Below are 23370 nucleotides of genomic sequence, written 5' to 3'. Positions count from 1 at the left end.
GCAGTGCCCCAACTTAGAGCTTAGCTGGTTAAGGCAACATCTCTCATCCCCATAAAGTCCAAAATCTGGTCCCCTTTTACAGGGGTACTGAGTACTGAGATGTGCCCCCTCCCCTTGATAGGAAACAACTGCCTTTGGACCCAAGCTGCCACTTGCCTTCCTGATAAGATCCATGTTATAACCATGAAACTTCCTTGGTTCTGGAGCGGCGGAAGAGAAGGTCTAGGGGAGGAATGGGGAACCAGCGGCTGCTCTCCAAATATTGCTTGGCTACAACTCCCATCATCCACGACCAGTGGCCATACTGGCTGGGGGTGATGGGAATTTGAGACCAATAACATCTCGAGGGTCATAGGCTCCCCACCCCTCCTCTAGGGAATGTGAAATCTATCAGGATAACTATCTATGGCCCCCACATCAAGTCTTCCACGTGTTCCCAACTATATCGTTGTAATTGCAAATTACGGTAGACCCCAGGCCCAATCTTTAACCTTAAAGCAGTCTCTCTCTATTGTGGATCATCATTTCTGCTCTGAATTTAGCCCAGAATTAATGACCATTTAATTGTAGCAACAGGGTAACAAATGGCATGAGGGAGGGAGGGAGGGGACAGCATGTAAATTAGAGAACTACGTCTTCTAAAGTGCAGTGCAGGTTCTGTGATCTTTGCTACGAACTGCAAGTTCCCCCAAGGGCGGAGCCCTTCACTTGCTCTTTGGGGGAGAAATTCACATGTCCTGACCCTGGCCAAGTGGTAATACAGCGCGGCAAAAGCTGATCACACACCCCAGCCCAGGTAGAGGGTCAGTTCTGTAATGGCTATTAAATCCCAGTTTCACACATTCAAGTAAGGCTGCATTGAATACTTTCCGACTTCAGTGTTTGTTCCAGAATAGAGAGGGATGATGCTATGATGCAGCTGTACAAATTACTGGGGAAAGACTTGCATTGCTGAACGTTTGCATTGTTCGGATGCCACTCTCCCATGTGCTCCTGGCCCTGGCAACTGCTGCTTTTCAGAACCTTCTTATGGACTGATTTGCAGGCCAAGCAACCCAACCCCAGACAGGAAGGGGTGGCAGATTGATGGCCGCATCCCAAGCCCTGCCATCCACCCCAGTGAGGCCAAAGGTGCGGAGTGGAAGCGGGTTTGTTATTAATTTTTGCTGTGCCCGGTCCAGATCAGACCCCTCTCACGGGGATGGATGGAGCAGCTTGGGATCCAGCAGATTTGTAGCTCGCTTAGATCTGCCCTATAACACCATGTTTTGAGGTCCTGTACTTGCTACCGCCTGTGGGAACATCGCTGACAGTCGCTTACCAACTGCCCGTCCTTTAGGAAAGTGCAAGGAGGGCCTCTGGGACAGTGGACTCCCCGCCACCACCAGTGGAGGCCAGCAGAATTTGACAGATGGACATATCAGGGCTCCTGCTCTGGGAGGAAGGGCGGGATACAAATCAAATAATAAAATAAATAAATAAATAAATAAAGATCAGGAGGCGAGGACTGCTCACTTGCTTATTTGTTTGACAAATTTATATCCTACCTTTCCACCATTTAGGTCTTCAGGGAAGCTTACAAACATATCTAAATACATTTGCTTACAGTCTCTGCAGGGGTGGGCTTCCACACATAAATCCTCCATCCTTCTTCTCACAACTGATATTTTAATGATTAAATGATTTAATGATATTTTAATGATTAGAACATTTTTTGCCCAATGGGTTTGCAAGGCAGTTTACACATTTAACTTACAAGTACAAATGACAACAGTCACAAAACCCAACACAGCACAGAGTGAATGAATAGCCAAGGAAGCGGTTCCCACCCACTGAAAAATCAATCAGAGCGCCCTGAAGGCTCTCTGGAAGAGGACTACCTTAGCCAACTGTCCAAACATCAGGAGCAAGGAAGCAGAACGGACTCGCCCAGGGCATTCCACAACCTTGGTGCCAATGGTAAAAAGGCCCTGCCCTGTGGTGCAGGCAAGGATTCTGCCTCTGAGGAAGATCTTAAGGTATGGGTGGGCATTTATGGGAATCTGACTTGATTTTGGTTACAGCTGTCCAGCTGCAGCATTGTGACATCATTCTTAGGATTTTCACGGCCATCAGGCCAGCTTTGTGAGGGAAAAACTGGGGCAGGAGCCACCATGTCCTCTTGGCATGGGCATTGTCACCTGCTCTGTTCCTGGATCTGATCGGGGGGGGTAAAGAATCCCTCAGAGAAGGAATTGTTCTTTAGCTGGAACTGCCACTGACATCTAGACAGCCACAACCTGCACAGCCAGAACTATATAACTTCCTTATTTGAACTGTAACTTCAAAAACCTGTGCTTGAGCTTGCTTTCCCCTCCTCCCTCCCCATTCTTTCTTCCTTGTGTGTTGTGTCTTTTCAAATTGCATGCCTGAAGGCAGTGACTGTCTTAAAACTGATTTTTGTAAACCTGAGAGACTTTTTGGCGAGAGGGCAGTGGTGTAGTGGTCCAGAGTCTCAAGGGTCTTAGACTCTTTTACTTTTTTGGGTCTCTAGCATCTCATGAGCCAATCAGTATGTGTCAGGCCCAGGATGTGACGCAGGAACCAGACCAACGATTGTAGTTAATTCGTGTTTTATTAGGGTAATGTCCAAACAAAGACTGCGTTTTCTCATGAATCAATACAGGGATACAGGTCCTGCGGCATTGGGAGAAAGTTGACAGAGCAAGGGACTTCTTCCCGCCTGTTCTTTAAGAAGGGGCCAAACGGGCGCGCAATCTTTCGCTCCTCCTTAACTGCCCCTCAGGTACTGCCCGCCTTCCCCCCCTTCTCTCCTGTCTTTTCAGCTGTCTGCGTGTGCGCGATGAGGGGGGAAGCATCACCCCCTCCTCTTCTGAAGTTTCCGATTCCAGGATGGGGGATAGGGGAGGGGCTGATGGTAAACTGCCTCCCCGCTTTTCGGCTGTGAGCAGCCCTCCCTCTTCCCCCTCTTGCTCTGAGCCTGAAAGAGGGGGAGGCGTGAGAATGTCCAGGGAGGGCTCAGGCTCCCCGTTGCTAAGCGACCTTATCACTGGCAGTTCCTCTGTTTCGTCTTCGCTCCAAAGGGGGGAAGTTCCTCCCCCTTCCCTCTGCCATCCATCCGAATACTCTTCTCCCAACTCTCCGGGATCCAGCTCCCCGGGATTGGGACCCCAGCTCTGCCTTCCGACACCATCCCCCCTCCCAGGCTGTGCCCCCCTCCCCTTGTCTGGCTTGGGACAGTGTGGAAAACGTTGATGGAAAAGTTTTACCAATTCTGGAGCATGCACATCAGCTGCATCTTCCCATGATCTGTCAGCCACCCCATAGCCTTTCCAGTGAATCAAGTACTGCAGCTTGTGGCGTCTGATCCTGGAATCTAAGATCTCCTCAACTTCAAATTCAAGCTGCTCATTTACCAGGAGTGGAGCTCCGGGAGGTTCCTCCGGCCGTAACTCACTGGGAGGGGCGGCTTTCGTTAAGAGGGATCGATGGAACACAGGATGTATTTTAAATGTGTCAGGCAGCTTCAGTCGGTACGCCACGGGATTGATTTGAGTTTCTATTTCGAAAGGACCCACCCTCTTGTCTTGTAATTTTCTACATTTGCCCGGCATCTGGAGGAAGCGGGTGGACAGCCATACCTGGTCTCCTGGTTGAAGGGGGGGGCCCTCCTTCCTGTGCAGGTCAGCAACTCACTTGTACTCCGTTTTGGCTTCGTTTAACTGCTGTTTCAGTGTTTGTTGCGCCGCTTGCAATTCCTTAAGGAAGTTCTCAGCTGCCGGTACCAGCATTCCTTCTGAGCTGCTTGGAAAGACTTTAGGATGGAATCCATAATTAGCGAAGAACGGAGTCTGTTGAGTGTTGGAGTGCAGAGAATTGTTGTAGGCGAACTCTGCAAAATGCAAATATGATACCCAGTCAGTCTGTTGATAGGACACATAACTTCGTAAATATCTTTCCAAAACGGCGTTCAAGCGTTCCGTCTGCCCATCTGTCTGGGGGTGATGGGCGGAGGAGAGTTTTAATTCCGTCTGCAACTGTTTCCACATTGCTCTCCAAAATTTGGCTGTGAACTGAGTTCCTCGGTCTGAGACTACGCTGTTCGGCAATCCATGCAGCCGGTAGACTTCTTTTATGAATAACTTGGCCGTTTCTTTAGCCTCTAAGGCCCCTGCACAAGGAAGAAAGTGTGCCATTTTGGTAAGTAGATCCACCACTACTAAGATGGCTGTCATTCCTTGGGACTTGGGTAGATCAGTTATAAAATCCATGGAGAGGTCCTTCCAGGGTTCGTGTGGGACAGGCAACGGTTGTAACAGTCCTGCTGGTGTCCCTGTTTGTGTTTTTGTCCGCAGACAGACAGAGCAGGACTTTACATAACTCTCAATATCCCGACGCATTTTAGGCCACCAGAAGTCCTTGGCCACGTTCTGAATGGTCTTGTAAATCCCAAAGTGTCCCGCTGTGATGGAATCATGACACTGGCGTAGGATTCTGAGCCTTAATTCCCCTTCTGGCACATATCTGGCGGTTTTGAACCATAACAGTCCATTTCTCCAGTGAAAGGTTACTTCTGAGTCTTGACCTTGCCCCGTCTCCTGCTAATATTTTAGCATGTCTGTATCTTCTTGTTGTGCCTTTTTGAGTTCCTCTTCCCATGAAGGCTGGCATACTCCCAACGTTAATTTCTCTGGCGGGATTACGTACTGAGGCTGGTCCTCGGATTCACTTTCTTTGTATTGTGGCTGTCTGGATAAGGCATCCACTCTCTGGTTTTTGGCTTGGGCATGGTAAGTAATCTGGAAGTTAAACCTAGTGAAGAACTGGGACCATCTTATCTGTCTCTGGTTCAGCTTTCTGGCTGTTTGGAGGCTTTCAAGATTCTTGTGGTCGGAGCGCACTTCAATTCGATGAGAGGTCCCCTCTAGGTATTGTCTCCAGTTTTCAAAAGAGTCCTTGATGGCCAGCAGCTCCTTCTCCCAAACTGTGTAGTTCTTCTCTGCAGGCTTTAACTTCCGAGAGAAGTATGCACAGGGGTGCAGCTCCTTCCCTTCTTGGTCTAATTGTAGCAGGACCCCCCCCCCGATGGCAAAATCTGAAGCATCTGCTTCCACTACGAAAGGGCGGTTCGGATCAGCAAAGCGCAGAATGGGCTCAGTAGCAAACCTTCTCTTCAGCTCCTCAAAGGCCTCGGTGGCGTTCTCTGTCCATTGAAACTTCTTCTTCCCCCTTAAACAGTCAGTCAGAGGAGCTGTTAATTTGGAAAACCCTGGAATGAACTTTCTGTAATAATTGGCAAACCCCAAAAACCATTGTACATCCTTTTTGGTGACAGGTTGGCCCCAGTCCAATATGCAGCTTACTTTCCCTGGGTCCATCTCCACGCCTTCCGCTGAGATTCGATATCCAAGGAAGTCTAGAGACTTGAGGTCAAATCCACATTTCTCTAATTTAGCATACAGGTGATTTTCTCTCAGTCTCTTCAACACCGTCTTCACATGCTGGTCGTGGTCTTCCTGGTTCTTTGAGAACACCAGGATATCATCTAAGTAACAGATTACATACGTGTTCAACAAGTCTCTAAACATGTCATTCATGAATTTTTGAAAAATTCCTGGACTTCCACAAAGCCCGAATGGCATGACCAGGTATTCATACTGTCCGTAAGCGGTCAAGAATCCTGTTTTCCATTCATCTCCCTCCTTCATTCTGATCAGATTGTACTGAGGGAGGTTGGATTGTTGGGGGGCCTTTATATAACGCTGCCCCCAGTCCACCGGCCTGCACGTGGACTGGGTGTTCTAGTTTCCCGATGGCTCGGCTTTCCCCCCTTTCAGTCCACAGTCTCTGGCCACATGGCCCGGCTTTGAACAATAAAAGCATAAACATTCCCGGTGTCGTCTTTCCTTTTCTTCTTCCGACAGTCTTGGCCTAGCCCCTCCCTGTCCCTCAGTTGCATTACCTGCCATCCCTGTAGTGGGAAGGGTCTTGTTGCGGGATGTCGAGGCTGAGTATCTCGGGACCTCCTGCTTCCTTTCCAGGCGCCTTCCTTCCATCCGGTGATCTATCTGTAGGCATAGCCGGATGAGCCCTGGTAGGTCAGCGGGGGGGGAGGTCCTGGCCAACTCATCCAGAATTTCAGCATTTAATCCACTCCGGTACATAAACATCAGGGCGGCGTCATTGTAACCAGTTTCCTGGGACAGAATTTTAAAAGCGTTAGTGTACTCGGAAACAGTCCCTTTAGCTTGCTTCAGAGCGCCTAGTTGCCGCGCTACTGTTTTAGCCCTTTGCGGGTCTTGAAACATCTCGGTCATCTCCTGTATAAATCCTCTGTACCTTCCTAAGACAGTATCCTTTCTCACGAGATACGGAGTCACCCATTTTGCAGCTTCTCCCTCCAGGAGGCTAATCACGAAAGCTACTTTAGCCCCATCGTCTGGAAATTCCGTGTGCCTGACATCCAGATATAACTCACATTGAGCCACGAAGGTTGCCAACTGATCACTTTGTCCCGCGTATTTTGGGGGCAATCCAATGGGAACCTTTACTACGGCAGCTGGAGGGGCTGTTCGCATCTGGTCTATCGTGGCCTTCAAGGTTTGATTATCCGTCTTCAGCGCCTTGACTGCTGCTAGCAGGGCTTGAACATCCGTCTGCAAATCAGCTACCTTAGTCCTCAGGAGTTCCACTTCTTCCGTCTCAGAAGTGGGGTTCGTCCCCCCCGCTGCTCCCTTTGACATCTTGTCCCAGTCAAGTGAAGAGAGCGTTGAGGGTGATTTAGGTGGCTCTGTCAAGCTGTCAGGCCCAGGATGTGACTCAGGAACCAGACCAACGATTGCAGTTAATTCGTGTTTTATTAAGGTAATGTCCAAACAAAGACTGCGTTTTCTCACAAATCAATACAGGGATACAGGTCCTGCGGCATTGGGAGAAAGTTGACAGAGCAAGGGACTTCTTCCCGCCTGTTCTTTAAGAAGGGGCCAAACGGGCGCGCAATCTTTCGCTCCTCCTTAACTGCCCCTCAGGTACTGCCCGCCTTCCCCCCCTTCTCTCCTGTCTTTTCAGCTGTCTGCGTGTGCGCGATGAGGGGGGAAGCATCACCCCCTCCTCTTCTGAAGTTTCCGATTCCAGGATGGGGGATAGGGGAGGGGCTGATGGTAAACTGCCTCCCCGCTTTTCGGCTGTGAGCAGCCCTCCCTCTTCCCCCTCTTGCTCTGAGCCTGAAAGAGGGGGAGGCGTGAGAATGTCCAGGGAGGGCTCAGGCTCCCCGTTGCTAAGCGACCTTATCACTGGCAGTTCCTCTGTTTCGTCTTCGCTCCAAAGGGGGGAAGTTCCTCCCCCTTCCCTCTGCCATCCATCCGAATACTCTTCTCCCAACTCTCCGGGATCCAACTCCCCGGGATTGGGACCCCAGCTCTGCCTTCCGACAGTATGAAAGGGGAGTATGTTAACCACTGAGAAGAGTCTTCCAACATGCTTCCTTGTCCTTCCCTGCTGATTGGAAGCAATCAGAGTGAAAGGAGGTAAGTCAGACACAGAGAAGACTCTTTTCAGTAGCTAATATTCTTCCCTTTCATGCTTATTGGCTTCTAGGGATGTCTGTTGTTGTGGGAGAAGGATCTCATTCTCAACCCCACAGCAAAAAAAAAGGGGGGGCAGCTGTGACTAACATAAAGCGACCCTGCACTTCTGAATTTACTATGCTAAAGGGTGGGATATAAATGTCTTAGATAAAATAAATCATTGATAAAACCATATCAGTCATCACCACACAACAGGATTACATGGCAGTGTGGACAAATGAGGGCAAGGAAGAGCAAAAAGATACTATGTAAAGCACCATAACACACACACACGAAAATGTGTCTGCCACAAGTCTCACAAAGTGCCGAAACGGAGAGGTGCTTTTTTAAAGGTGAAAACCAACATGAAATGCAGGAAGTCATTCCGGCCCAGCCCTGCAACCACAAGACAGCTGCCAGTGAGTCATGTCTGCAAAATATGATGCCCAGAGAGAGGCCCTTTGATGATGGTAGGCACAGCTTTTTGCCATTAGACTTCCCACTGGGCAAATGCACACCCCAATGGAGCCACTGTGTGCTTCCCAAAGGGACAGACTGCAGGGCAGTTCGCCAACGCCGCCTCTGCAAATTTCACAAACGAAGTGTCGCAAAGCGTCCTTCCATTCTCCTGCTGCAACTGAGGGGGAAAAGGTGAGCACGCCAAGCCCAGGGCCAGTCCTACCATTAGGTAGCGGCAGCCTCCCAGTCATTCCTCCTGACCTCTCTTCTTGTTGGAAGATAGAGCTCTGTGTGACACTTGGTCTGCTGTGCCTCACGCAAGCCAGTGATCCCCTGCTGTGGTGGAGGATGCTATCCCATCATCACCAATGCTGAAGTAAGATGCAACTGCCCATTCAGGCAGCTTCTGAACACGGAACTGTGGACTGGCAGGGGTGGGTGGGGTCGGGTGACACCATCAGGCATCAGATTCTCTGGGGCCAGCCCACTGCTCTGTGAGATCAGGTTGCAATTACTGTTGCTTTGGTTACTTAGACATTCAAAGTGAAATGTTACCTGATTCACAAAGTCTGGATGGTGTCAGGAAAATGGTTTGTATGATGATGCCCAGATCTAAATACAATTCTCTGTCCCGGTTAATTAATTAATCTACTTCATGCTTGTAAATTAGCAAGCACCACAAGACTACTAGAACATGGAACTGCGTGATGGGAACGTCAGTCACTACTTTGGCCCTGCTCAGTGGCATGGAGCAGAACTCCCCGGTGGCACCAGAAGGATATTAATTGCGTGATCACGGTTCTAATAGCAATGGTGGAATTTCCATCCAGGAAATTTGCATTCCTTTCCTGATGATGAACCAGCAACTCTGAGAGATCACCTTGCCTGACAATTGCATTCCTCTGATGGGGAATTGTTAAAGAGTTCTGTGTGCCCCAGAGGTATGCCTACATCAGCTAGGAACTGGGCCTTCAGTATTGAATCTGCTTTTGAGTGAACTTAGACAAGCACCCAGCAGATTTGGTTTTAGACAAAAGCATCCACCTTTTCAGCAGCTATTGAAAACATTTTAAAGAGAACTTTCCCTGAACAGCCATTTTATATTGTATACTACACATAATTTTGAAATTTGATGCTTTTGAAGTCTCTCGATATTTTTTAGGTTGTTATGCATATTTTATTTTTATATATTTGTTGGGAAATGGTTTATGAACATTTGTTAGGAAACGGTTTATGAAATCTTAAAAATAAATAAATGAGGGATGGATGAGCAGAAGGTAGCTCATTCCCAAAGGGAACTGGTCCTTCTTGAGGAGTTCAGCATTCATCTGCCAGGTCATCCTGATCCCCAAGGGGGAAACGCTTGCCTTGGGGGCCCGGACAGGATAGCAGGTTATGATGTCAAAGATGAGAAAGGCACACTAAGCCTTTCCGTCCGTTGTTTCTAAGCTATGCATTGACACTACAGCATCTTCCCATCTGGGAACACAAAGAGAGCTGGATTACAATCACCTCTGACAGAGAATGCCAGCATCATTTTCCACCAAGGACATGGCCTTAGTATAGGTCAGACCTTTCATCCATCTAGCTCAGTACTGTCTACTCTGATGGACAGCAGCTTCCCAGGGGTTTGGGGCAGGACTTCTAACTGGAGACACCTGGGATTGAACCTGGGACCATCTGCATGCAAGGCAGATGCTCTACCACCGAGCTACAGTCCTTGAGCCCAGGACCAGGGCTGATGGGAGTTGTAGTTCTATTCTCAAGAACCCAGCTGGAAGGAGACAATGCAGGGTCAATACAACAATCTCCTTCAGTTCAAAGCCGGAAAGGGGGGGGGATATGGTGTCCTTCAGATTTTGCTGGCCAACTCCCATCAGCTCTGTCCATTGGCCATGCTGGCTGGAGTTGATGGAAGATGTAGTCTAGAAGGCCACAAGTTCTCCACCCTTGTTATGAGGCCTCCACTCCAGTTTCTCCGCCCTTTTAAGACTGCTCCTCCCTTGCTGCCCATTAGGCCTGCCATGGCGTCCCAGGAACCCTGTGTGAGGCCTTCTCTCATCTCCTTCAGCTCGCCAGAGGCCACCTTTTCTGAAAGCCTTCGTCTCACTCAGCCATTTAGCGCCGCAACTAAGCCTTCCAGATGTTGCTGGATGATCAATCCTGTCATCACCCCTGGCCACTGACCAAGCTGGCTGTGGGGGATGACAGGAACCGGAGTATTGTAACATCTGGCGAGCCAGAGGTTCTCCATCTCTGGAGCAGAAGAAACACAGGGAAAGGAGGAGATACCCATCGCTATGACCTTATCCAGGGCCCCAAGGTAAGCTTTTTACTGTTGGGGACCAGGGTGGGCCGTGGAGTGGGGTATGTGTGCTCAAGCAGAGTCAGGGTGGGAAGATACCCTGATTTTGCTTCCAGCAGGGCCATTCACCTATGAGGGCATCTATTTTAGATTAGATTATGATATAACACTATTCAAGTACATGAAAGGTTGTCACACGCAAGAGGGCCGGGATATCTTCTCGATCATCCCAGAGTGCAGGTCACGGAATAACAGGCTCAAGTTACAGGAAGCCAGATTTCGACTGGACATCAGGAAAAACTTCCTAACTGTTAGAGCCATATGATAAAGGAACCAATTACCTAGAGAGGTAGTGGGCTCTCCGACATTGGAGGCATTCAAGGGGCAGCTGGACAGCCATCTGTCGGGAATGTTTTGATTTGGATTCCTGTATTGAGCAGGGGGTTGGACTCGATGGCCTTATAGACCCCTTCCAACTCTACTATTCTATGATTCTATGATTAGGACAGACAGACAAGACAGACAGACAGATTTGCAATACTCCTGCCAGCAATTACATCCATGCCCATATGAGCAGCCCTGGAAGTGACACAACTTCCAGCTTGCTTCAGTATGCAAGATGGCAGGGGAGAACAGAAGAATGGAAAGGACTGGTAAGTGGGAGAGGTGGCAAACAAGCTAGCCAACAGAAGAAGACCCCACTGGGGAAGGGCGGTGGCTTGGTGGCAGAGCCCCTGCTTTGCATGCAGAAGGTTCCAAGTTCCATCTCCAGCATCTCCAGGTAGAGCTAGGAATGTCCCCTGCCTAAAATCCTGGAGAGCTGCCATCGGTCAGTGTAGGTCATACTGAGGTAGATGGACCAATGGTCTGACTTAGTATAGCCAGATCAAGGTATTCTTGGAGGAGACAGGTTTTCTAGGTCTACTTCAATCGGGATTCAGGCCTGGGTTTGGTAAAGAAACGTCCCTGGTTGCCCTATATGATGACCTGTATTGGGAGGGGGGGGGGAGTGTGACTCTGTTGATCCTCCTTGATCTTTTCAATACCATCAACCGTGACATCCTTCTGCGGCGACTGTCTGGGGCACCAAACTGTCATCAGTATGCTGATGACACACAGCTCTATTTCTCCTTTTCATCTTCTGCAGGTGAGGCAGTGGATGTGCTGAATCAGTGCTTGGTTGCGTTAGTGGAGGGAATGAGGGCCAATAAACTGAAGCTTAATCCAGACAAGACTGAGATCCTGTTGGTGGGTGGTTCCTCTGACCGGCTAAGTGGTGCACGGCCTGCTGTAGATGCGGTCAGACTCCCTCTGATGAAGCAGGTTCATAATCTGCAGGTTCTCCTGGATCCATTGTTGCCACCTCAGGTACAGGTGGCTTCAGTGGCACAGAGTGCCTTCCATCAGCTTAGGCTGGTGGCTCAACTACCATCACCTCTGACAGGGATAGGGATAGCCTGGCTACAGTGATCTATGCTCTGGTGACCTCACTGTTGGATTACTGCAATGCACATTAAGTGGGGCTGCCTTTGGAAACGGTTTGGAAGCTTCATTAAGTGCAGAACGTGGCTGGCCGATTGTCAACAGGTTCAAGGAGAACAGATCCTGTAACACCAATCCTGTTACACTGGCTGCCTGTATGCTTCCAAGCCAAATTCAAAGTGCTGGTTTTAACCTATAAAGCTCTTTACTGCTCAGGACCCCTCTGGCTTCTGGAATGCCTCTCCCAATATGAACTTACCTGGACCCTTCGTTCTTTTTCTGAGGCCTTTCTCCAGGTCCCCCCTCTGAGGGAGACTCGGAGGGTGCTGACAAGGGGGCTCCCCATCTGTGGAATGTGCTCCCCAGGGAGGTCCAGCTGGTACCTTCACTGGCATCTTTTTGATGCCAGGTAAAGATTTATCTTCCCCCCCCCAAACTAACATGATGTTTCTGTGGCTATTATGGGGGTGGTAGTTGTTCTATCATTTTGTTTTATGGTACAAAATATTTATTTTGTTTTTTAACTATGTTGCAAATTCGCTAGGAGACCTTTGGTAACAAGTAACTAATCAGTCTGATGATGATGGTGATATAAGACAGCTTCCTATGTTTCTGTTTCTAGAGGCATAAAGGTGAAGTTATAGGGAAAATATATGGTTGTACTTATTTGTGCCTCAGCCCAGAAGTCTACAACAGGAGCAGGTCAAGAACGGTGTTGCGTGCATCTCATTCATCTCAGCCTTGAGGTGGGAAAGACCAGCAACATCATTGCTGCTATGCTGTTTGTTTCTTTAGGGCTTTCTAAAGAGGGAAAGAAAACTCCCAAAGCAAGAAGGATCAAATGAAATGCAGGACTATCAGTGCAAGACCGCAGCCGGAGGGGGGGAGGGAGTCCCCCTAAACATTTTCTTCCCTCCAATTTAAATAATAATAATAATAATATTACTTTTTTTGGATCCTCCTCCCAAAGCCTTCAGGGTGGCTACAGGCCTACATCAGCACTCTTATTTGATAAACAGGCTACGCCTCTCAAAATGCCGTGCTGTGTGCAATAACCGTCCCGTCACCGTAGGGGAAGGAGGAGAAAGACTGGTACAAATAGAAAAAAATACAGTGAGTCTGGATTCGGCAACGTTGCAGGCTTGGGTTAATGGAGATCCCTCCTCCCCAAAGCCTGTTGGCTTAGCCAAGCAGTTGCTGGCCCACCATCAGCTTCTGAAATGGAAGAGAGGTAGTTTTACTCAGCTGTGACTTCTAACAGCTGCCAAGTGAGACGGAGTGTTTAAATATCCACTTTCTTAACAATTCTTATTATCTTCTTTGAGCCTGGTTTCCTTTTGGCACAGACATATAATTGGAAGAAACTCTTTACAGTTCGCAGACTTGAGCAGCTGCTCCAAACAGTGCAACTTGACTGAGCAGGGACATCCCCGATACAGTTTACACTATCACGCTGCACAAATGGATGCCTAGAATGCTAGATAAGATATAACGTGGGGAGATAAAAAAAAAAAGGCATTTAGTCTTGCCATGGGAAGAATGGATTCGTTGATATCGAGACACCATCAATATATATTTCCCTTACTTGCAGAATAAAGACTTGGGGTGGGGAAAAAGAATATAGTCCCAAATTTCAGCATGCAAAGGAATCTCTGTTCCTACCTTGTGCAGCTGGATGCCTGGTCCTCTCGGTTACAAAGGTGACGCCGGAAAGGCTATTTAGTCTGCTTTGCTTTCGTCTTCTCTCTGGTATCTTAGGGACAGCAGCTGGAAGCTAATAAGCCAGAAGAAACAGCCGTGGAGGCTGGTCTATTAGGGCAAGTGGGGCACTGCCCCCCACCAACCTCAGTCTGCCTTCTGCCAGTCCCTGCCTGTCTGCCTTCTCACTTACAACCAGTCCAGAGGGTGGCGCTGGCTGTCACTTTCCTCCTCCATAGTCCCTCTGGGGACAAACCCAGAATTAGTTGTCTGCCTCTGTCATTGCCTCTGGCAGTTCCAATGGGCAGCCGCCATCGCTAAGAAACATGGTGCCCCATGGCTAAAGAGACCACAATGACGGTGGGACTCAGAGGCATCCCGTCGGCAGAACTGTTTTCTCTGCCTCTCCGGCTCGTCATGGCCCAGAACGTGGACTCAGACAACTTTGCACCGAAGGAGTTCTGAACTCGCAAGGAATCAATATTTCCGTGTGGCAGCACCTACTACCCTCTGGGACTCCCTGCCCATTGATATCAGGCAGCGGTCTTTGCTGCGCTGTTTTTTTGGCATCTGGCAAAAGACTTTCCCCCCCAGCAATCCTACCCAGGCATGTATTTTTAACATGTAATTTTACTGCGCACATTTGCTTTTAAAACTCCTGATTTTATTGATGTTTTGATAATATCTTATGTCAATTACGTTTTTTGATGTTTGCTTTTATTGGTATTTTTAATTAATATTTTATATTGTTTCATGTAAACCACATATAGGCTTTTGTCAATTCTGAGTTAAAATTGTCTGTATTTTTTAATTATTTCTGATTGTTCATGGATTTTGTTATGCCCTTATTTTAAAAGGTACTCGTGTGTGTGTGTGTGAGTGAGTGTGAGTGTGTGTGTGTTTCTCTCTGGTGTGGCTGCCTGGATAACCCTATATTGTATCTGATGTTTATGTTCTGTAGACCAAATTAGCTGAAACTGAGATTCAGCAGTATATGACTTTTGTTAAATACAGAAACAAAGGAACAAACAAATAAGTATTAGGGAGATACAAAAATAGCAGGGTCCCTCTCCCCGGCCTGTCCCACGAAGTCACCTCTCAGGACTCTCCCTTCACAGATTATGAGTGAGGAGAGCCCTGCAAAGGGCACATCCCCCCCATCACACCTTGGGGCAGCCTTTCTACCAACATCCTCAGACACCAAGTCTTCCCCAGAAATTCCCTCAGCTTCTGATATCCCTCAGCTTTATTTCCCTAAATGCCAGTGCCGCTGGAACGCATGTTTTTTCTGGGAGCTGATCCTTCTTGATAGATGAGGCCAAGGCCACAAACCTCTGGGCAGAAGTATTTAAGCCCCTCCATGGCTTCTGGCCAGCACTGGAGCAATATTGGAGGCAATTTCCAGATTGGACTTGCGGTGCTTGAATGCAGTTAATGTGTTATATAAATAGCAGCTGTGGAGAAGTCCAAGGTTGGAACCTCAGGAGGCAGAGAAGTTTTCACTCTTTTTTTCCTTCCTGTCACAATTGCCTCTTGGAAGTTGCTACTTACATTTCCAAGTTAGCACCCGCCTCCAGTGCCCTGGTGCTCTGTCCAGGGCCCTAACGCCTTGCCGGGCGTGCCATTGCTTGCCTGATGATTTCTGAGGCCCACCTATTCTCGGAACTCTACATTCTGCTCAATTAGAATCACTGAGCAACAGCTCCACCACTGACTAGGGCCTTGAAGACTAGAAGACCTTTTAACACAGTCTGAAAGATCTTTCTGTGCCAAGTGCAGCCTTACGTTGAGACAGAAATCAGTCCTCTCTGCCACCCTCGGACTGACTTTTCTTTCTTTCTTTCCTAGATTTAGATCCCGCCCTTTCTCCCAGTAGGAGCCCAGGGCAGCATTATGATGAACAAAGGGGAAAAAAATCCATGCAGCCTTTTCCCTTCCCATCACATGTTTAAGCAAGTCAAGCCTTTAAATACAACCTTTGCATTTTGACTCAAAACTCCCTCAATCTGATTAAACTTTAAGAGGAAGCCACTCTTCACCTCTATACAGATCAGAGTCCTGTGGACCTAGTGAAATGATCATTAACTAATCAATACAAAATATAAACAAGTCATACATCCCTTTGCTATGCATTGTCCTTACGCACACACATACACAATTCTAAAATATTGTACAAATAAAGAGGGGGGATCAATCCAACATTTTAAATAAATGCTTCATATCAAAACCATTATATTAACATTGTACAATGGGAAATAGTTACAAGTGACTTATAGCTTAGATGTTGTTCCAACATAAGGTATCATTCCTAAAACGGGCTCACTTGACAGTTATCCACAAAACATGCATGGCTAGCTTCAGAACATTATAATGGCTCCTTCTCAACCTCATTTCCCCAGGCATTCTGGGGAAATGGTTCCTTACAGTGACTTATTGATTTATCTCTAATACTCAGAAGGCTCTCACAACAGCTAACAATCCTAATAAGCCCAACCAACATCATACCTCACTAGCTCGCTCACTTAACGTCTCTTCATTTTTCCTATCCTGATGTCACAGGCAAGACCCCTACTTTCCACTGGGTAGCAATCCTGCCCCTGGGCTGTACCACAAATGGACCACAAGGGGCTTTGTGACAGAATGTTCCTCTGGGGGAAAAAACCCACAGAACCGTCAGGTAGCATCAGCTCTCAGGCTGAGAGAGATGGGGCCTCATTAGTAGAGGAATCTGCAATTCCACCTGCCACCATCACCTTGGCAAATGTTCCCTGTGCATGACAAGAGGGGCCCCAATATCCCCTGCCGCTTGGAGTTGGGGCGGGGGAAATGATTAACTTCCACTGCTCCACTGGGGGGGTACAGTGCAGCTTTGGGGAACACACCTGTGCCCCCTCTGCAGCTCCAAGCTGAAGGGGAAGGATTGAGAGGGACGTCTAAGCAGTGAGTGGAGGAGGTGCTGAGAGCATCAGTGCCAAGACAACCCCCAGATTTCCCTCTGGTTTTTAGAATGGAAGGATGGAGGCAGCCACACAGCACCAAAACACACCCCAGCTCCAGGTTTGGAGCTAAAAAGTGATGGGGAGTGTCCTTGTGGTTGCATTGGGCTTTCAAAGCTGTCCAAAGCGCAGCCCAGCTGTGTGGACCTCACCTGTCTCCCCTCTCAGGTCCAAACCTGAGGCTGGGAATGAGAGCAGAGGCTGGTTCAGAGACCGACTGCCCAACCCTAGGCATATGTCCTCAGATGTAATTCCAGCCGAGTTAAATGCAGGTTACACCCAATTAAGCATGCACAGGGTTGCAGGTGCAATCCTATGTACAGTTACCTTCAAGTATCCCCCACTGAACATAGTGAGTTTACTTTACAGTAGGTATGCCTAGGATCGGGTTGCTGAAGAGGAGCATGGTTCAGGCGACCACAATTTTTTGGTTTGACTACCAAAGCCAGCCAAAAATTATGCGGCCCTGAAGAACTAACGAACGCACAGATGAGTCAACACTTCCCAGTGGGGAATTCCACCCACTGGAAATTCCATAATGGTTTTACTGATGCAATCATGGCAGAGACATCAATAAGGAAACACAACAGAATTTTGGATCAAGCTAAGGCAAATTCTCAGCCAAGAAAAGCTGCCTTTGGAAAGGCGGATAAATAATGCAAAGCAAGTCATTTTACTTTTTTGATCTTCCATTTCTGTTAGCATGGTAAGGGCAAAACGGTGATGCTTAGTATTAAGGTTGTAGCCACAAATCACAAGAAATTCTGCTCAGCCCAACCTTTGGCTTCTAAGACTACTCCAAGCATTGCCTACCCACTGTCAAACCTATCGTTGCAGCTTTAAAGCGTTAAAAAAAATGGCTTGGAAAGAAGAAAAGTATGAGGTCCTCAGGATGTGAAGTCCCATGCCCAACAGTAAATGCCATGCTTGTGGGCACTCTCAAACAAAGAAATTAATCTTTGCAGCACAGCTTTCCAACAAATAAGCAAAAAGAACTGGAGTTTTGCCCAGTGAAAAGAAATCTGCGCTCACCCCCTGTGGTTATGCTGTCATTGCAGGGGGACAACTTTGTGACAAAATATACAGACACGAACGTCTGAAGACACTTTTGCTCAAAGCTTCTTTTTAGGGAGCAGATGCACAGTTTGCACACAAATTAAATTATTATTATTATTATTATCTGTTCCTTGAAGGATTTATGTGCCCTGTGCCAAACCTGTCTGCTTGCTTAATGTGGAATAAGTGTGAGTCTACATGGAGAAGGAAGTGTCCCATATCTTGGAAGGGGCTGCAGCAGTCCCTGGCCTTCTTTACAGTGCTTGTACATCAATCAATTTGACTTCCACTACTCTCCCTAGTAGGCAAAGGAAGCTGCTGCCAGATGAAGCAATGCATGGCAGCACTGAAGAAGATTCAGAGTTGTCACAGCTTCTACTGCTCTCCCTGAGAAGGAGGATGGGGCTACTATTCTCATCTTCTTCCTCTTTGGGAGATAAGGCAAGGCAAAGCTGTTCTGCAAGCCCCGATGCCTAGTGTGCCAGTAGTGGCTGTTAGGAAGGATTCTGGCCCCCTTTTTAGCATTTCAGAACAGAGCAGTCCCTCAGTAGGAACTTAACAGAGGACTCAGAACACAGAAATTCCTTGTTGGACACCAACCCTTGGTTTGATAGTCTTTGAGCAATGAAAGTTGCTCAATTCAGCATGCTAATTAGCACAGGGAGAGAACACGGACATCGTATTTTACACCAATTCTTTCTTTTGCACTCTTGATTACCATTTGTGGACAAAAGTTTAAGAAGGAATTGGCCATAAAACAATTTAGCCCCAATTCAGCTGAAGTTACCTGTGAGGTGCAGTGCTTTCCCATGCAAGTTTGCTCCGAACTATGTCCCACTGTGAGCACCGGGGCTTAGTTTCAGGAAAAATTTCAGGAAAGGGGACTGCAGCTCACATCCCAATGACATGGAAGGAACAAGCTGGACACAACTAACTTTAGTCTTCACAGATTGTTCTTCTCCTAGGAAGCACGCTTGCAAAATGAATACGGGACATGGCGGTGGATGCTTGCTTTGGCTTTGTTCCCAATAAAAAGTGTATGATTATCTTTAAAAATGAAGATCACAGTCCTATGCAGATTTGAGAAGTAAGTGTCCACGAGGTACTTCCAAATAAGCACAACTCTTAACAGCCTGGGGAAGGGCTGTAGCTTAGTGGTAGAGCATTTGCTATGCATGCAGAAAGTCCGAGATTCAATCCCCAGCTTCTCCAGGTAGGGCTGCAACTCTGGAGAGCCTTTGCCAGTTTAGGCAATCATGAGTTTGACAGCTCAATAGTCTGACTCAGTAGAAGGAAACTTCCTTTGCTTCTGGATGGAATTTGGCATCGGGCGTGAAATTTAGCATAATTAGAATATTGGCTTTGTCTTTTCTAGCAAATATCTAGACTGCACAGCAGCATAAAGATTTCCTCAAAGTCGAGAATTGGCTAAAGGGGGCCTGGAAAACATTCCTTATGGTGAAATGTACACATTTATTCATATGGCTCAGAGAAGGACAGAAGACAGTTGGCAAACTATCCTGTTATGTCAGTGATTTGAACTTTTAAAAATTGTAAATGAGAGTAGGTAGCTTAAATCAGAATGTTCCTACTGCAGCCTTGATGGATCTATGTATTCACGTGTGGTTTTATTTTAATTTATAGTTCTTTGCAATTGTTATTTAAAAAAACCACCCAATTTACTCCATTGCAACTTCCTGAAATCTACAAGCAGGAATACAAAATAAACGAGTCCAGGTGAAACTGATCCCTAACATGCAAAATAATGATGATGTCACAATGCTTTAGTGGGCCAGGGTCCACTTTGTCATACACGATATGATCACCTACATGGGTATATGTGTATAGGTCCCTTAGTACAGACGTGGGGTTTTTCCTCACAACATGTCGTCAAAAGGTTGTCTTATATGATGTCTTATATTCATCTGATTGGATCTGGTATTTATTTACGGTCTGCACAGTGCTGGCAGACACTTACAGCTATCTCCACACCTTTGTAGCTGCCAACCACATTTTTTATTTGTTCCCTCTGTCTTCAGGATCCCTACCCTCTTAAGTGACTACCCATGCATGTGACAAAAGTGGCCTTGGGTCCATCAAAGCTTACACTTTGATCATTTAAAGTGCCATAGGACTCCACTGCTTTTGCTGCAACAGACTAACATGGCTATCTCTCTGGAACGTGTCTCTAGAATGTTCAGCAATGGAGGAAACTTTATGAGCAAGGAAACATTCTTCTAACCCATGAAGCCACCACACAGCTGTATCTTCCACAGAAAGAAGGCTTCCCACTCATAATCAGGAGCATGGTAAGTGCATCTTGTTAAATAAGCCTCAAAACATCAGCATTGTCCCTCACATTTGATTGCTCCCTAAATCTGCACATTAACTCTGAGACTCCACTGACAATGGACCCAGAATTGGGCTGCTGTAGTTTGTTTTGCTTTTGCAGCACATTCAGATTCAAACGTCATTTTCACTAGGAAAACTGGTGAGTAGCTGGTTCTCCCAGCACCGACGCTTTTCAAAAGACAAGAGTCACTAATGCACACTTGCCCACAAAGAGGCCACCTTAAAAAAATTTCAACAGTGCAACAGGGCACGAAAGCAAAGCTCCTTGAACACAAGCTGCCGTCAGCAGCTGGAATTTACCTGCAGGGTCACCCATTCACACATACGCACACACCTGGCTGTGGAAAGGTGGCAAAAAGAACTTGGGAGACCCCTCTCCAAGGCAGTGCTCTGCCCCTTCTCAATCTGACCACTCGTTCTCGTCCAACTCTGAGTCGTCATCCGATTCACTGTACTCAACGGCGATCCTGCGGGAGAGGATCGTGGCAACATCATTGCCCACCGGCTCTTTCTTTGCCTCTTGCTCCCACTGTTCTTGCACCTTTCGGAGTTGAATTCCTGCATTTGCAAAGGTAGAAATGCTTTAGAGCCAGCCTACGCAGGCACACACTCATCACCTACAGAAGGGGTGGGGAACCTCTGGCCCGCAGGGCCTAGCACATACTCCAGTTTGGTCTGTGAGGCCATTTTCCCCAAACCACACCCACCTGCCGCACACCTGATGTCATACATGTCATCAGGTGAGCAGTAAGAAGAGACGCGGCTGGATCAGCTGCACGACTGAGTTCCCCATGGGGAATTTCATCATGCAGCCAATTCCTGCAGACAGCAGGCTGGTAGGCAGTGACTTCAAGCCTGCTGATCAGAGGTGCTTAGAAGCACCACATAGGGCTTTGGGCAAGCCCTGCGTGGTGCTCTGAAGTACCAACGGTCATCAGGGGAGGGTCATGGCTTGGTGGTAGAGCATCTGGCTTGCATACAGAAGGTCCAAAGTTCATCTCCAGGTAGAGCTGGGAAAGACCCCTGCTTGAAACCCTGGATGACCGCTGCCAGTTAAGTGTAGGCAATATTGAACTAGATGAGCTAGTTGGTCCATCTCGATTGAAGGCAGCTTCCTATGTTCCTATCAGCTGATGTCACTGTGATGTCGGGTGACTGATGGGCGTGTGGGTCTGCCCACCTATCAAATTTTGCCTATAAAGGGAAGAGGAGATCAGGATTGAGCCTGCTGGCCAGATCAGGTTCCCCATGCCTCACCTGCAGACTGGATTAAGGCAGTGAATGAGGAGGAATCTGGAAATCTGATAAGGTCTCCCACCAAGGAAGCAATGGATATCCAAGGGCCACAAGCCACAGAATCATAGAATAGTAGAGTTGGAGGGGGCCTATGAGGCCATCAAGTCCAACCCCCTGCTCAATGCAGGATCCAACATGAAGTATCACCGACAGGTGGCTGTTTAGCTGCCTCTCGAATGCCTCCAGTGTCGGAGAGCCCACCACCTCCCTATGTCATTGGTTCTATTACCGTACTGCTCTAACAGTGCTTTTCCTGATGTTCAGTCTGGCTTCCTGTAATTTGAGCCGATTATTCCATGTCCTGCACTCTGGGAGGATCAAGAAGCGATCCTGGCCCTCCTGTGTGTGACAACCTTTCAAGCACTTGGAGAGTGCTATCCTATCTCCCCTCAGTCTTCTCTTCTCAAGGGTAAACATGCCCAGTTCTTTCAGTCACTCCTCAAAGGTTTAATAGTTTTTAAGACTCCTAGACAAGCCGTCTTCAGGTGTTCCGTTTGGAAAGAGAAAGGGCAAGCAGGTACGCAAAGTCTGGCACTGCACTTTCAATGCCCCTGTTCCCACCATCTCCAAACTCCAACCTTTGAACATTGAGCAGGACAGTGGGATGCGTGTTTGGAGGGTCCCACAGAGGAGGCTTATGATCCTCCATGCAACTGGAAACCTTGTGTGATTGGGGTTCCTGATCATGTGGAGGATTCGAAGTTCAGAGCTCCACATATTTGGCTGGAGTCAAGGACTGATTTTGCCTGGACTAGGGATGTGCTAGAAGTCCACCCAATTCGGATTTGGAACTGAATTTTCCATTAATTTGCTTGTTCTCATTAGATCTTAATGTAGCAAATTTCCACAGCTATTTTTGAAAAGGGACTTTTTAAAAAAACATCCACCTCTAAAAATCGATTGTAAGAATGGTAGTCAATATTTCCTTTTAAAATATTGATATTTCCTTCAAAATATCAATATTTTAAATATTAATATTTCCTTAAAAATATCAATATCCAAGTGAAAAAACCCATGGATCGGTAAAAGTAGTGGCTAGCAGACACAGAATGAACTCAAAGTGTCTTCAGCCTGTTAGGATCGATGGAATGCTTTTGAACCAGCGCTGGCCAAAGGAGCCCATCCCTAGTCTGGACCATGTCCCTCCCTTTAAACACAATTCTATACATGTCTAATCCGAAATAAAACTCACTGCGCTCAGTGGGGCTTGCTGCCAAGTAAGTGCAATTCTATGCACCCTTACTTGGGAGTAAGCCCCATTAAACTCAGTGGGACTTACTTCCGAGCAGACACACCTAGGATTGGGCTGTTGGTTCCTGACTTCACGCTGAGCACTTCAAGTGGCGAGACATGGGTCTCCACTCTCTACCCCCGTCCCAAGCCTCAAATGGGGTTCCAGTGGTTGCTCTGAGCTTCAAGCAACTGTGGAAGCCCAGCACAACAGCAAGGGCAATCCCCGCCACCCTCTAGCTCCAAACTTGAGAGTTGGGGCTTGTTTTGGTGTTGGGTAACTCCAGTGGCCATCTCCATCCACGCTTCCATGCTGAAGCCAGAGGGAAATCTGGGGCTTGTCTCGGCACTGATTGCCCAGATGTCCATCTCTAGCCTTTCTCTCCAGTTTGGATCTGCAGAAGGGAGCAGAGGTTTCCTCTGCAGCTGCACTGCACCGTCCAAAGCTCAGAGCCACTGTAGATGATAATCACTGCTCCTTCCCTAATCCAACCTGCAAAGGAACATGGGACTCCACATCTCTTTCTCACCAAAAAGCAGCAGAACACACATCGTGGAAAGGGTGGCGGAAGGAATTGTGGGACAATGATCAATTTGCACAGGCCTGGTTACGGCCAGTCTCCATCTCCTCCCCCAACCCCTTTATTTGTTTGATTGTTATTGATTCTGCATTCGTTCAGAGGCAGCCAACCTTTTGGGTGGGGCGCATTTGGAAGTTAGAGAAAGTGGTGTGTGGACGCCAACCACAAAATGGCTGTCATGACGTAATACAAACTGGCTGCCACACCTCAAAGAGCAAACAAAGAGACAGAGCCACAAACTGGTGCAGGCATTGCCCCCCCCAATCAGCAACACCCCCCACAATCAATGGGAAAAGGCTACCACCATGCTCACTCACAGAGAGAAGCTCTTTGCACCTCTCCTCTGTTCA

The 23370-nt window shown here is 47.7% G+C and overlaps 1 protein-coding gene across 2 annotated transcripts in view; it reads right to left on the bottom strand.

The window, feature by feature from the left end:
* Positions 1-19031: 19031 nt before the first annotated feature.
* Positions 19032-23370, bottom strand: part of LOC133371233 (actin-binding protein WASF3-like) — a 63043-nt gene continuing 58704 nt past the window's right edge. For both annotated transcript variants that reach the window (XM_061598430.1, XM_061598431.1), the window contains exon 9: positions 19032-20471. In XM_061598430.1, coding sequence (XP_061454414.1) covers positions 20314-20471 — 158 coding nt within the window. In that variant the 3' untranslated portion in view covers positions 19032-20313. The remainder of the gene's footprint in view (positions 20472-23370) is intronic.

This window comes from Rhineura floridana, chromosome 16 (assembly GCF_030035675.1).
Source record: "Rhineura floridana isolate rRhiFlo1 chromosome 16, rRhiFlo1.hap2, whole genome shotgun sequence".
Taxonomy (NCBI): Eukaryota; Metazoa; Chordata; class Lepidosauria; order Squamata; family Rhineuridae; genus Rhineura; species Rhineura floridana.
This window is presented reverse-complemented; position numbering and strand designations above follow the sequence as displayed.